General features: G+C 31.9%; 1 protein-coding gene across 1 annotated transcript; it reads left to right on the top strand.

The window, feature by feature from the left end:
• Positions 1-729: 729 nt before the first annotated feature.
• On the top strand, positions 730-4,163 carry LOC132713520 (uncharacterized protein DDB_G0283357-like; the record flags this gene model as incomplete). The annotated part of the gene is given in 2 exon segments (XM_060696162.1): positions 730-859; positions 1,581-4,163. Coding segments are annotated over 2 exon segments (1,021 nt in total), but the record flags the coding sequence as incomplete, so codon positions are not given.
• Positions 4,164-16,559: the final 12,396 nt, after the last annotated feature.

Genomic DNA, 16,559 nt, shown 5'->3' with positions numbered 1-16,559 from the left:
AAAGTACATTCTCTGAAATAAGACGTTTTTGAGTCAAATTGATATTGACTTTTAAGTTATGAATTGATGTTGTTTCGTCCCATGCGTTGTCTTATTATCAATTTTGGTTTGTCAAAAATAATATTTCTGAAAGTTAAATGACGCCTTCACTAAAATAGAACTGTATCACAGTTAAGTGACTAATTACACGTAATGCTTAAATTAATAGAAAATGGGTTATCGTTTCTAAAGTGCCAAAACACTTTTAGCTAAGTGATATCTTTTGATATATTTTTGCGTTATCGAAAATAATAGTGATAATATTATAAGGCCAAGTACTTATGCTAAGTAATTACATTAACTTTAAGGCAGTACTATCAAATACAAGGTATAATAACTCTTGTCACTTTCAGCCACTATCAAAGAAAATAATTTGTATTTTATTTTGTTTCAATTGAATAAAGCGGTCAGTTGCTAAACATGCATAATAATTTAGATATACAATGAATATAAATTTTGATATTATAATAAAACTTTTCAATCGATACATAACACATCATTTAGGAGACATATATTTGCCGTTTGCTGAGAGGGTATTGCTATAGATAGTCTAAATTTTTTGTAAAATCTTATTTTTGGAGAATCAGAATTGTTATTGTCAAGAGGCTATGGCTCTACAGAGGGTCACTCTGCACAGGTTACACTGTACGCTTACAAATATATTACAATATGACACTTTTATATTTTCAGAGCTCTGGCAATTATCGGAGGTGTGTTGCTTGCAGTAGGCATCGTCCTTCTACTTGTTTGCATAATTCTATGCGCGCATGCGTGGTGCATTTGGCATGTGAGAGACGTAGAAACACAGACAATTGAAACGGTAGCAATTCTTCTTACACTATTTTTTTGCTATTTGGCTATTTAACATCTTTTAAATTATTTTTTAGAAATATTTGGCTATTTAACATCTTTTAAATTATTTTTTAGAAATAACAGAAATAACTATTTTAAGTTTTATCGGATTAATATAACGACTAAATTTTAAAAAAAAAACATATCAATGTTAGTATTTGTGAAAATGGAATCGAAAATATATTGCTTCATTTTCAATCATGTATGTTTTCTTAAAGGACGAATAACAACATTCGTTACTATCACTTAACTATTTCAACATTTCAACAGAGTATTTAATTGTTCTTTATTTCAATGCTAGATTATACTCGTATACCATTTAAAGGACTATTCTTCGAGATAATTGGTACTTATAGTGCTAGCCGGTGTTAGGGAGCGTGGGAGATATTGCACTTTTCATCATTTTCCTTAAACAGTCTCAATTAAACCAACCCTACTGCTATAATTATTTGCCTTTCGAAAATCTGCCTTTCCAGATTGTTTTTTTACAGAGCAGATTATCATGATTTTGAAACTAAAAGCAGCAAATCATAGAGTTTTACCACAATTTTCACAATATAAGCACACGATTCGCTTCAACAAGATCACTACTTAAAGGCATAATAACCTAATTAACTTACAACTATTGTATTTTTAGACTATTCTAAGGATTGTTATTTATGACAATATCATACTATTGCTTATTTCAGACGGTTATGACAGGAGATCAGGTAGACGGAGACTGGTTTTCTTCTTATGGTACATCAGATAAGAGAGTACCGAATGGCGTTCTTAGAGACGGTAGACAGTCTAGCACCCTTAACAAGAAACACGTGACAATATCTCCAACTTCAAATGAAAGTTTTACCAGCGGTTATATGTCTGGTAGACAAGGAGATTCTTTAAGATCTAATGAATATTCAAGTTCTAAAGGAGGCATGACTCCTGCGTCAGTAAAATCCGGTCCCAGTTCAGTGTCGTCTGACATGTCAACATTAGCGTCATTTGCATATTTAAGTGACCCCTCCGTGGCCACGCCTTATAGCTCATTAAATCAAAGACGTCAAGTGCAAGGTGGGGGCAACGTAGTTCAAGTGCCAATTCATGTTCAAAGTGGATACGGGTCAGTCCAAAGGGGTTCTGAAGGAGGGAGAATGGCTCAAGTTCGCCCATACCAGTCAGAACAAGGGCATAGTCTTAGATCAAATGTCTTGCCCGCGAGGCGGCACTCAGACGATGATTATGATAATACTGGTGAGATGGTTTCAATGTTGCCACAACAGACATATCAGCCAAACACGCAACAGCAGTGGCAGCAGTCATGGCAACAGCAGCAGCCACAACAACAGCAACAACAAAATTTATACAACCAGCAATGGCAACATACGCAACCTCCGCCCCAACAAACAGTGTGGCAATACAAAAATACTGGCAATCAATCAAATTGGCGCCAGACTAACCCCGCCTTTGATGACCTTCCTCCCCCACAGCCATTGACCCAGCCTTCACAAAGGCGGCCAATGACATTTGAGCAAATCTCATCATCGAAAGTGAGTTTATATGACAATATGCAAATGGCCAGACGGGACGATGAGGAATAGATTTGATACTAAATTTTAATAGAATTTATGCAAAGTTGGCTCGTTGCTTGACAACCCTTAAAGTGTGTTTGCGATTGTAAAATGTTAGTTGAACCGTTGTAGAATATGTAACACTATTAAGTGATATCAAACGAAGAAAGTTAACTATTTATTTAGTCTTACACAAAGGATCATTTGTGAATTATTCAAAAAGTTCATTGACATCTTCTGAAAAGGGGACAGATAAAGTTGCGATGATTTGTTGAATAGTGTATAAGTCTTAAAAGAGGCTGAAAGTTTATGCAACAGAAGTCGTATATTATTTGTATTAACCGATGCTGATATTTATGAATGGTGCTATAATTCCTGTATTGTATTGTGTTCAGTCAACTTAAAATCTTTGTGTGTGTTTTTGTCAGTGGTTTGGCCTCGCAAAGGTCAATGGCTTTGAACACGTGGAAGCAGCTATTGATCTTTGTAAGATTTGCTGAAAGCTCACCAATGTATAATACTATAAGCGACACCCTAGTGGAAAAAACGAGATATTCTGATATTTTTTTTTCATGGATTAAATTTTATCAATGTATAATTGAAACTCAAGGCAAAAATAAAATTAAATCCAAAATTTTAGTCTTCAAAAAACTTGATGGCTTATAGTTAAACAATGAGTCAAATCAGTATGTTTGTTTGTTCTGATACTAGTAACACAATTATCAATATATTTTATATTGTCTAAGATTATATTCGCTGTTTTAATCAGTTTATCAAACATATTTCTCAGAGGACTCATAAAATGCTATGTTCTTTTGTGAATGACCTTAAGACGGTCAATTAGAAATAGCATCAGAAAATGTTCTTTGAAAGTTTTGAACAGAAAAGGAGAAACTAATGTTTTCTTGACATTCTTTTTGGGATGTAAAAAAATGTAATCTGAAAATTGAAAGTCAAAGCTTAAGTTATTCGGTTTGTGGAATTCCAAACTTCCTTATCAAATCAATTTGTATCCTACAGTGTGTTTCACTTTTAAACAATTTAAACATGTTTCTGATAAATCTGTGCTTCGTTCATTACTGGGGTACTAAAATGAATCTAAAGCTTAGGCATTTTAAAGGAAAACAAATTTGAATATATTTGTTCTTGTTAGAAATATAATTTGTGTATCTTTTTTTTAATTTTTGCCTCGTAGAAAGATATTTTTAAATCAAATTCTCTAAAATGAAAAAGACCTATATTTCAAAAGCACAATGTTTTGATTTTAACTCGATTTTAGAATTGATTTGCCGTTTCAGTCTGATTTAAAAACAAAATTTCATTTCATTTCCCCTCCAGCGTTACATGCCATTTCAACTAGATAGTAATGATTGGTAAATTAAAATTCTCCAAGCAGCAATAGAGTTGTATAATATATGCCCAATATCTTTGAAACATTCTGAATATTTATCACATCAGTCATTGATCAGAATTTTGGAATGAGTCAAAGGGACTTTTGAACTAAAGCTTTTATGATTACATAGACGAAAGACTTAGATAAGTCATTCTTTAAATTGTAAACCCGGATTGAAACAAGGTGAAAATCTATCTGTATGTTTTACTGAATTTTGATTTTATGGATCTGTTTATTGATATTGATCTGATGTCATTATATAGCTACGAAATATTAGAGAAAAATGACTGGAGCATGTTTTATGATATTATATTAAATGTTATGTTGTTTGTGAAATGTTTGTTTTTATTACCAGCATAAAATACCCACCGTATTTCACTCACAATTTACATTACATTTAACATGTTTATTTTCGTCTCATGAAGGCCACCAACTTTGAAATAAGAAGCGCACCACCAATAAACAAGAACTGAAGAGATATAGCAACTGATAAGCCCTATCGGATTGTGTATACATGCATGTACCTGTCAATGATAATATTGTCTAACAGTTCCAAGCACGAAGGTACCTTTGCAAATTGTCTGTGAAATAGCGATGAAGGTGAAACTGCACTCTCTTTCAAGCACAAAATACGGATATGTCTGTTCTCGCCCACCAGAAGTGATATCTTTGTTAAAAATCCAGTGGAACATTGTAGAGTAGAAATTTCATAACATATATTCGAATCTGACTCTTTTTACTGTTATACAAACACCATCATAGTTTTTGTTTCATTAAAAATGAGCGACATTATTCTTGCACAGACTTTTATAGTTCGCCATGGGGATTCATAACGGCGATTCCTACAAACAGAATTTTATGACAAATAAAGTTGGTCTTTGGAAAGTTAAAAAAACGCGCTGATAAACGACAACCATGTTATATATATTAAACAATGCTCAGATATTTTCATGATAACCCCTATTTTAAGATATTTTCATAACAACCTGTAACAATTATTCCACCTATATTCTCTTTGGTATGAATGCATCTAGTCACACAACTTTCTAAATGCAACCATGCAACCGAACTGATAACAATTATAAATCAGTTGTACAAATATCTGACTAAAAATACATAAAAAATCATGAGGTTCAGGATAGTCAAAAAAGTGAAAAACAGTTGTCCGTCTATTGTTTCCTTGAAAATGTAGCCAGATTTTCCGAATTTATGATCAAAACATGTTTGATATGATATCATATAATGCTATTATTTATGTAAGAAATACTGCAAAAATATGTTCAGGAAACAATTGCCAACAGCGAAAGTAAACACACAAGTTACATTTAAATTTTTTTAACAAATCGAATTCTAACGTAATAACATTTTGTTATTGCTGTAAAATATATAGAGAACATCCACATTTAATTTTGCTGATATGGAAATAATACAATTATAAACTTTTCTATTTGATTTTGAAAGCTTTTGTTGAGAATCATGCAAGTTGATTTGTATAAAGTATTGATTGGAATGTATGCAATTTGTGTTTATCTATAAGCCAGCACTCTTCAAATTAAATCTGCAGAATTGGTGCTTCTCGTACCACTAAATTTGCTTTATACCATTATTCTCTCAGATGAATCAGTAAATAGAAATGTGCGAGATTATTGTTTCAATAAATGAGTCCATCAGGGTATGAAACAATTCACAAAAATGCATGCATGATTCATAGTTTATATTTAAAGATTCAAAGAACTGTATTAAAGCAACATATGATATTCAGTCGATCGGTTTCAACTTGTTTTAATTATGTGACATGACGTTTCTACCATAGGTACATAGAAAATGAAAATGATATTATTACATTAATCAAGGAATTCAACGAGTATTGAACATTAAAAAGAAAAGATGCCTGTGTATTGGCTTTTCAAAAAGATTTTTCATAATTTTAATCGATATCATTTCAATTAATTTAAAAAGGAATGACATCAAAGAAAACACTTTTTCGCTTTTCTTTGTGCAGAAACACGTGTTTTCATAATAATTGTAATCAACAATCGATGAACAGATGGTTTCCTTTTAGCTTTAATTAATTCAATTAAAATATTCGCTCCAATACATTCAAATTCAACTGTAAGCCTGTTACGTTAACGATACGGTACAGGAACAAACAAAAACAACACAAACAGACAGAAGAAAATTATACTTTGACATTAGAGTGGATTAAATTATAAAAGATATTGGCCAACTTCTTGGCTATGTATAGAATGCACTAATCAGTCATAAAGAAGATTCTGAGCAAGTTTTCACGAAAGGCCAGTCACAGACTTTGATTATGCAAAACTGCACGAACTGGCTCAAACTTTGTCTGCAATATATTCACTTCATATGTTGCTGTTATTTCTTAAACTTTGAATGGCAATTTTTCAACAACAAAAAAGCTTGAATTATCTCGTGTAATTTAAAATACAAATTTTAAAAAAATTCTCCTTTTAATTTAAATTTAAAATAGAAAAAATTTTTAAAAATCGTGATCCTATGATGCATTTTCTTTGGGGAGAAATACTTTTTAATACAAAATAATATAAGTCAGTCTTTTTTGAAACAGCTATTCATTGGTGAGTGTTTTCGTACCCCAATCTTTAAAAAAGAAAAATTTCATATTATTAAAACCCTTAAAGGTTTTTAAAATTTGCCTTTCATTTCCCAGGGTTTTTCCCAATTCATATTTCTTCTTTAAAAAATCTCCCCTTTTAAAAAACGATTTAATTTTAAACTGTTTTTTGCGTGCCGAATTTTAAAATTTTGGGGAAAAAGGTAAATCATTAAATTCATTGACGGGATACATGCTACAATTTCGACCTTGTTTCAAAAGTAGAATGTTGAAAACATCATTTTGACAAAGATAGATTTCGTCACTATTGCAAGAGAAAATATATGTTTTATCTTCAATGTATAATTATCTTCAGCTCTACATGCTGTTGAATCTCTTCTACAACTTTTTTTGTCTATTCTGATACATAACTCGTCTATCACGCAACAAATATAATCGCCAAATAATTACCTACATACATGCAGTGGAGACTAACACTGTTTTATGTTATCGCTAACACGAAACCAATATATGTTTGCGCGCCGTAATACCAAAAAAGCCATGTAATATTTCATGCCATTTTTACTTACCTAACAAACAATCATAGACTATATGCATTTCAATGCATATCATGTTATATTTATTATTGTGATATTGCAAGATATTATAATTATCAATTACATAAAATACATGAGCATTCGTTTCCATAAAGAGATTGAATATCCCTTTATCGTTTATTTTGCATTTGTTACTAGCTATTAAAAAGGACCACAACAACATTATCCAATCTGTTATTCAAACATCTGGCAGTAATAACCAATAAAAAATACAACATTTAAGCCTAAACAAAAAATCAGACATATCAAAATAAAAAGAAATTTTTAATTAAGGAACATTCAATGCGACACGTGCAATTGCATGTGTAATTCGTGGTGACAGAACAATACCTCTGTGATTACCAGATGAACGCTATGATATTATTGATTGTAACAAATTAATATCAATGTAAAGAATTGAAACAAACTGTTTGATCCTTTGGGAGAATTGGAGATATTAATCATACATAAATCTTACTATTATGACTCATATGAGTAGAGGAAGATAATCAAACTTAAATTAAATCGTCATTTAAAGCTTTGTTCAACTTCGTTACCATATAGCATTTTACAACACAAATGTCTCGTATCTTATGATAGATATTAGCTGCCAAATATCTTTCAGTGTGATATGGGTGCATCGCAAGAAATGATATTCTGCCAACAGGAAGTTTATATAACTTATATTAATAGTTTGATGGTATCAGCAAAAGCTATAAACTACTTTTTGTTTGCACAGTTTATAAAGCATAGGTAAGCATAATCACAGCCAAAGATAATTGTTATTTAAAGACTTAATATTAGATGGGTCCCCATTTAGGGAAATTTCAGTATACTAAAAAGGCCCTTTAAAAAATTTAAAAAAAATTTTCAGGGGTTTTTAAATTTTTTTCCTTTTTTTAAAGTCCTTTTGTTTGTAAACAGGTTAGTTTTTTATCAATTTTTTAATTAAATAATTTCAGTTACAGGGTGGACCCTTAGTTAGAACCAAACCGGTCAGTTTGATCAAATGGACAAATTTATATTTTCTGACGGGGAAAACAATTCGGGAAATTTGAACTAACAAAATTAGGAAAAAAATTTATTTTTTGATTTAAGTTTGCACAAGACACTTGTTATTGGATGTGATAAATGTTAAAGTCTCTATATGAAAATGTTTGTTATATTTTCATGGGGAATTTATGCCCTGTCTTTTAAAGATATTCTTTTTCATATAATTCGACATTTGCGCATGTAAATTGTGTCTATATTGATCTAAACCTGCGGACGTTTTTAAATTCAAAATTTCATGTTGAATATTGCTTAATGAAAAAAATAAAAAATGTCAAAAAACAACAATTTTTCACCAAATTTCGGTGTAACGGCATGTGTTAACATGGAAAATCTAGTTTTTGTGTAATTCCAAGGTTTTTCATCATTTTTGTTAACCTTTTCCCTTATATAAGCGTGTTTCGACGACTTTTTGCCCCCCCCCCCCTTTTTTTTGAGGCATCAAACAGTGAGAAAATGCCCTATTTAGGCCCCAAACACTGTTTTTTGTTTGAGAAATGTTGTTAAAAAAGTGACCACTTTTTCGGCGCCGTCCCCCAGCCAAATATTACATCAGGGGGTTGCCAGAAGGGGGATGTGCCCCCTTCGGTTTTGGGGGTTTGAGGGGGGGCGGACTCCCTCTCATCTCCAAGAAAATTTTGGACATGTGACATGCTAAAAATGGCCTCAGGTCGATCTTAGGGTAACTAGTAACCGACGCTGAAAAGCCTTTTACTCTATCTAAATTCATTGAGAAGTTGCAGCACTTTGAAATCAGTTTTGATGGAAAAAAACAATGCAAAATAGTGATTTTTGGCAATTTTGAGACGTCCCCCCGTTGCCATGGTAACAGGAAATTTACCATTGAGCATGCTGTTACAGAGGCTATGTTGAAGTCAACATTTGTGCCAAGTTTGTTTCATTAGTATTGAAGCATTTTTCACAGTTTCATAGCAGTTTGAACTTGTTACAGGAGGCTTTTCAATGAAAACGGCCATTTTTCGCAATATGCTCATGGGGTAAAAGGTTAAGCCGGTGCTACGGGGCGAGGACGGTAGGTTGCACTTTCCAGTACTGTCCATAACAGGCTCAATCAAACTGTGTCTACAACATTTTGGACCCTTATTTATCTATTTTGATAAAAAATGTGAAAAACTAACAGTGTTATTTTTTTCCCTCCTCTTGAATAGTGTAAAACAAACCTAATAAAAAATGCACCATAATTGCGCACTATGAGTTACTTAATTGAGCTGGAATGATTCCAAGTTTCTTGCAAACAATAAAAATACATTTTCTATCTCCATTATAGGTGTGAATGTAATTATCTAGCAATTATATTTGTTATGAGGAAGTTGCATTATGTATATTTAAAAGAAAACAAAAAAAAAATGGTTTTGCATTTTACAGTAACGTACAATCAAACCGAGTCTGCAACATTATCAATTTTGTCGTTTTGGATGTTTATTATGGATTCCGTTTTCGCTATTTTAGTATATCGTAAATGACATACCAGGTCTTGGATGGCAAATATAATACTTATAATTAAGAATGTTACCTTTGGTTTACGCTATGAAATACATGACCTCTTAAATTCGTTTTATTCAAATTAAAAAAAAAATATTTTACTGTACACCCCTACAAATTCATCTCAATTTGAACAGTTGTAACTTTCTATAATTAATTATTCAAAATCAAAACGATTTTTAATGTATATGAATCGACTTGTGAGTTCATTTTTGATGCATGTGATAGCGTAACAACTAGCTGTCCTGATTACGCAAATTATTTCAAACGGGGTGTTGCTTTGATGTTTATTCGCTTTGAAATGATTTCTATTAAAATCGATAATTGACACTTTGAAAATGCGCATTTTACCGTATCTATTCTATTTTATATCTTCTAGAAGATCATAGAGAGAGTTTTATTCTTGAACGAAACTGGAATATTACGTATTAATATATATTTGTTTTTAAATTAGAAGTAAATACCAGATTAAATGAAATATATTACTTTGATGTTACACATCGTATTACAGTTATATTAGTCATTTCAAAATTTATAAAGAAAAAAACGTTATGTAAACAGGAAAGTGTTATATTTTGCGTCTTACAAAAAGAACAAAAAATCCACTACCATAACAAAACAATAATATTTATCATAATGCTGCATTTTTGTTGTTTACAGTATACTAATTTTTCACAATTTATTGATAATAACATGATATATATAACTGCTAAAATAAGACATTTAAATAAATTATATATAAATCTATAAGTCGAATGAATACATTTGTTCACTAACTGTCTTTAAACAAGGTTGTTTTTAAACAAGACACTTCCTGTTACAGATTTATGTAGAAGTATAGTTACGTTTTTGTATTTACTTATTCGGACAAAATATATTCACTCCTCTTGATATACATGTATGTGTCAAGTGAAACAATATTTTATTGAAACTTGCAAAGAGTTAGACAACACATTGCGCATATACAATTGATGTCATATAATACATGTAATTGTATATAAGCTTTTTTGATGCTAGTAAATTATTTCATATTCAAATATTATGGTGAAATATGTTTGGCAGACAGTTTCTCGAAATAAGATGCAAAACAATTTTCAAACAGAATTTGATACTTAAATTTGATAACCTGGTGATACCAAGATTTGAAATATTGAAACACTTAGTTCATCCGCAAAAAACTTGTATGAGTAATGCAACAAAAATCAACCATGAAAAATGCGTATGCAAATGACTCTTGAAATATTTCTAATCAACCATTCTTTTTTTAATTTTGGTACACCTATAGTCTTTCATTTTGTTATGAAAAGACAACAATTGCGTCTGAAAAAAAATATTCTAACGATAAATGGCTTAAATGACTAGTGATGTTAATATACATGCAAATCAATAACACAACTTAAGTAGTCTTTTTTATTTTTGTCTATTTCTTAATGCGCATCACACGTTTCTTTTTGATGCTAGATTATGCTACTAATCTTTTCCAATTCTTTTTGGTGTTTTTCATTTTCACAATCCTCGGGTCGCAATTTTATTTTTTTGGGGGCGATGCGAAATTTCTCTGTTACAATTAGTTAAATCATATTGATTCATAATCATACGCAGTACATTATGTTTTTAATTAATTAAATATACATGTATTCATTCGTTACAATTTATCTCAATAATTGAGTTTTATGGTCGTTTCAAAAAAAAATTTGGGATTATAAGTCAGCCACTAGCGGAGAAATTGGTAATTACTTGATAGTTGTCATGGACAGATCCTAAGATGGGCCGGTCGCCGAGGTTGTACCAAAAATGAAAGTGAAAACCGGTGTTAAAACCAACCAACTAAAACGAACAAACACTTTCATAACTTCAGAATTATATAATAGCGTCTCATAGTATACTTATATAGAACCTATACTTATGACCGCACATGTAAGCATAATATTATATTTTCCAAAATGTTATGACGCAAGTTTTACATTTGAAATATTCCAAGGCCAACAACGCAATTAGTAAGATAAGTTCTTTTATATGCATCGATGAATCATATCATTTAATTTACAAACGTCAAGTGTTCAGAATATTTTATAAGAAGAAATGGCCAGATTCGTCAGAGCAATTTTTACTATACAAATTGACTTTATGTATTTGCTAGTTAGTAAGCATTTACAAAAATTAAATTGGCCAAGAACGGCGCTGCCGAAGCAAATGTGTTGCGAATCATTCCGATAACTTCAATCTTATATTGGACAAAAAATAATTTCAAAGCCTAAGTGTTTGTGTGTTACCCACATTTGGGTTATTTTTTAGACAACTTGAAATTATTTTTCGCCTTCCCAAAAATCAACTGTTGTCTTCAAAAAACTAGATTAAATAACACCCCAAAAATTAAATATATACATTTTATCGTTCATTTAACATAAATTCTTAACGTGACCATTGAGTTCTGTTCCACCAAATTTAACGATATATCGTATATGACAGTTAGAAATGTTGCTGATAGCAATGGATCTTGTAGAACAGCCGTCAAATGGAATCACGCATTACTTCAAAAATCTTTTTTCTTTTGTTAAAATCAGGATTTTTTAAAGCGTATATCCATACAAACATGGTGGAGTTATATAATGGGATATTATTTATAAAGATAGCAAGCACTGGAAGCAAACACAATAAAGAACTTTAATGAAATCGCATTCTATCTAACTTTTTTAATACTGTGTGTAAATATAGAGACTCTTCTTCATTGATAATAGATTTGTGTAAATAGAAAAAATCCAAAATCTAAAAGCAATTTTGCGATTGAATTTGGAAAACAATTGTTTACAATCATGCAATTTGATTTGTAAAATTATTGATTTGAATGTATGCAAATAAAGAATTCTTGGCAAGGATTTGTTTTGTCTCGTATCTCAGCTATTGTTGTTTTCCTTAATATTCCATTAAATTTATTGTACGAATGGGAAATGATTAATGTTATTGTTTAACGGATCCATTGGGAAATGAACAAAATTGCACAGTTAATGAAACATAAAACCAAATTTCAAGATAAATGGAACACTTTTGATGCACTATAAGAGATCTAGGATGAACGATATGACAAGCTTTTATAACTTACACCTGTCAGAAAAAAATGTGTCATAAAATATCCACTGACAAGAAAAAAAACAACATTTTTATTATTTTATGTTTTGAATTTAAAGCAACTCTTGATATTAATCGATCCTAAAAATCTGATGTTTTGTATATTTAAATGGAAATAAGATTCTTCGTCAAGAATATTCTACTTTCAATGGCTACACTTTACACCTGGTATATCCTATCACACACCACAGGACTTCAATTATATGCAGAATCAGAATCATTTATTTTCACTTATTACACTTATTACACGTACGTGAATAAATGAAGTAAATATTAAACTAATATAACTTATTACATTTATATGTACATAACAAATATGTAATGCCAAATTGTGCAAATACAACGTATATGGATGGAAAAGCGTTGAAACGAACAACACGGTAAGCATACGGATCAAAATCTAATAGTAGCAATCATTGACAAAACGTTTTTTACAAATTAGTATACACACACAAACAAATCAGACATATCGTACCATTATTTGTCGATACTCAAATCTATTTCATCTTTTGTGTTTTGTCTAAAGTTTTGTCATAGAAACATAGACATATCGATTCCTGTTATCAGTTTCATGTGTTATTTTCTGAAATAAATGCCGCTTTTACCTAGATCACGCAGACAGTAAACAGTATAACACTGGGAACAAATACGGTAATGAATAAAAAAGCAGTTTGAATCAAATCATTTCAAGTTATATCAAAGCAACATTATTTTCACATTTATCAATGTTGAAAGAGGTGTTGCTGTATTATAATAATATCTATTGAATTGAAACTGCGATTAACTGAATATTTCTTTGTATTTCTTTGAACATATCTGTTTTGTTCCTTAAATTACTTTAAACTTAAACAGCCTGTAAAATGTCAAAAGCATATTACAAATGATACAGTAAAGAAACAAGCAGACGACACAGAATATGAGGCAATTAATGAAACCGTGATATATGATATATGTGAATCTATTGGCATCGCTCTCGTTATGATGAATCACTTTGGCGTTAATTAGCAAATGACTAATTAATCATTTAAAAGAAGACAGGGCAAGCTGTCGCCAATTGTAAGCTTGATGTTGAGAATTTGTCATTTTTACAAACAGGCTCAAACATTGACAGCAGCTTTCACTTGATATTGTGTTCTTTTTTTCGTTGAGGGACATTTGGACATGAAAAGAATCGGATAACTATGATGCCGTTTCAATATAACATGACTTTTTTAATACATGTTCATGAATGTACTTTCATTGAACAATCTGCTTCAGTTTATTAGTTGTAATACTTAAAGGTCCTGTCACACTAGACTGCGCTTTTACTGCGTTTGCACGGCGTTGTTAAATTTAATAAAGCGCCACGAGATCGCAAGAAAAATCTGATATTTTTGATCAGTGGTGAAACAGGTAATGCTGAATAATAAGAATAGATGTATATATTGGTCTAAATAGAGGGTTGTTCTTAATTCCGGGATGGTCTTAAGTAGAGATTCTACTGTACCGTATACTTCACGGCGTCGTCACGGCGATAATGCGTTGCTTCGGAGCTTCCATGGCGTTGCAATGCGTTCTTACGGCGTTTTAACTGGCGATTGTCTGCGTTCGGACTGCGCTTCAACTGTGCGTTCGCTGTGCTCACACAGCGCTCTTGCGGCGCTCACACTGCGCTGAAATTGTGCTTCATATACCAGCGATAACTCATTCTGAGCAGGCGTGTACCTGCTGCACCTGCATACAAGAAAGCAATATTTCAGCTTGCTGTCGTTCATCAGCTATGGTTAAAATGATATTTACTTGCAAACACGTTCTATATATACAGTGAAAACCATCTATTAAGACCATCAAAGGGACTGGACTAAAGTGGTCTTAATTGCGGGTGGTCTTAATTGTGGATATAATTATCAAGGCACATATATTTCATGACCACTTTATTTGAATTATTATGTATAAACATGTTTATACAATTATATCATAACCTTCAAATATATATATAAACTAATGTTATAATATTGAATCCTTAATTTAACATAAGTCTTAAGATATTCAAAATATTGATTGAATTTTCATGATTCTTGTTTCATGTACATAATTCACCTATTAATTTAGAAATTAATTCTTCACAAAAATAAATGTGCAGAAAGTAACATTAAACCAATCTGAAGTTTTTTCTCGGCTTTATACAATTTTCTAATCACACATTGTTTCATCAAGTGCCATGCTTTAAAGAATACTGCTCAGCTTCTGCTACTGCCAACTTTACGTTATATATTTTTGCTATTGCCACTGCTGAGCTACTGCTACTGCCAACTTCACGTTTTATAATTTTGCTACTGCTACTGCTGAGCTACTGCTACTGCCAACTTCATGTTTTATAATTTTTCTACTGCTACTGCTGTGCTACTGCTACTGCTAACTTCACGTTTTCTACTGCTGCTACTGCTACTGCCTACTTCCCATAATTTGGACTGAAACTGGCAGTCTTAAGAGTAGATAAGTGGGATGGTTTTAATTGTGGATCATGTTACCAACTTAAAGAATAGAAAATTCCTTTCTTTTTAAAATTGGTCTAAATAGAGGGTTGTTCTTAATTTCGGGATGGTCTTAAGTAGAGATTCAACTTACCGTATTTCTGTAATTTCAGATGGACGCAGTAAAATCGCCTCGAGTGCGTGACGGTGCCGTAAAGTCGCAATAAGAGCGATTTAGAAAAATAAAGCTCCGTAAAAGCGCTGTATACACGCAGTATAAGCTTGGAAGAAGCACTGCACAATCTCCGTACAAGCGCGTCCTTTTGCGATTACACTGCCCTCTTATCAGAACGTCGAGTGACGGCGTTTGTTTTGAACATGCTCAAAATGCGCGCCGTCGGTCGGCGTTCTATGCGATGCCTTTGCGATGCTGCGGCAATGTTTGCGATCTTCTTGCTCTCATTTCGGCGTTCTGAATTTTCTTTGGACACCGTGAGAACTTCGCCCTAGTGTGACAAGGGTTTAACAAAGCAAAAACAAACGTTGAGTCATAACATACTTAACAGGAAATTGTAATTAGTGTATACTGAATGCGACACGTATAATTGCATTTTTAATTAGCGGCGACATCACGGTACCTTTGTGACAATCAAATGACATGCATGCTTTATTGATTATTGCATAAAACTGCACACACATGTTTTTTACTTTAACGGAGAAGAAAAAGAAAACATGCGTTAAGGATAGGATCACGTTCGGCACGTTTTTTATGCGATGCTCATGTTGCCGTGTAACATGTGCTAACTGGTTAGACAGCGACGGTAGTTTCGTTACAAAAATAAAATCCCTGAATGCGCTGGATTTGTTTGGGTCTCAGAATGTCAGAAAGATGAATAACCAATTTGTTTTTTATAATGCTGTTTCCGGTGTTATAACTGTAATAAATTGGCAATAAGGCTGATAGCAACACTGATATTCAATTTAATGTTTCTTTGGCTTAAACAATTAAAAAATTAAAATTAAAAAAGGAATGCCTTATCTGGGATTCTAACCCAAGACTTCTTGCTTGTTAAGCGAGCGTGTAACCCCTGGATCACAGGGAAGTTATACGAAATCAGCCTGAAGCAAACCATATTATTATAAATTAGGGTTTGTAATCATAATTAATTTCGATATATTTTGTTCTCGGTAAACCTGTTGTTTAACACTGATGTAAATAATCAATCCCAGTCCTAGAGTCAACATCCTTACTTTATTTTTCAGAAAGTCTAAATAACAAATGTTCATTAGGCGATCACAATAATCCGAAGCTTTATGGAAATATCCGAGCAATTTTCATTGGTTAAAATGATATTCATCCGCGTAACAAAATTATTTGAATCTTTTACCGGTAATTTGCGGAAATATTAAAGAATTGCACAATAT

The sequence above is a fragment of the Ruditapes philippinarum genome, unplaced genomic scaffold, assembly GCF_026571515.1.
Source record: "Ruditapes philippinarum isolate M1 unplaced genomic scaffold, ASM2657151v2 ctg3906_1_1_1_1, whole genome shotgun sequence".
Classification (NCBI taxonomy): domain Eukaryota; kingdom Metazoa; phylum Mollusca; class Bivalvia; order Venerida; family Veneridae; genus Ruditapes; species Ruditapes philippinarum.
The sequence above is the reverse complement of the archived record's forward strand: the minus strand, read 5'-3'. Positions and strand labels throughout refer to the sequence as shown.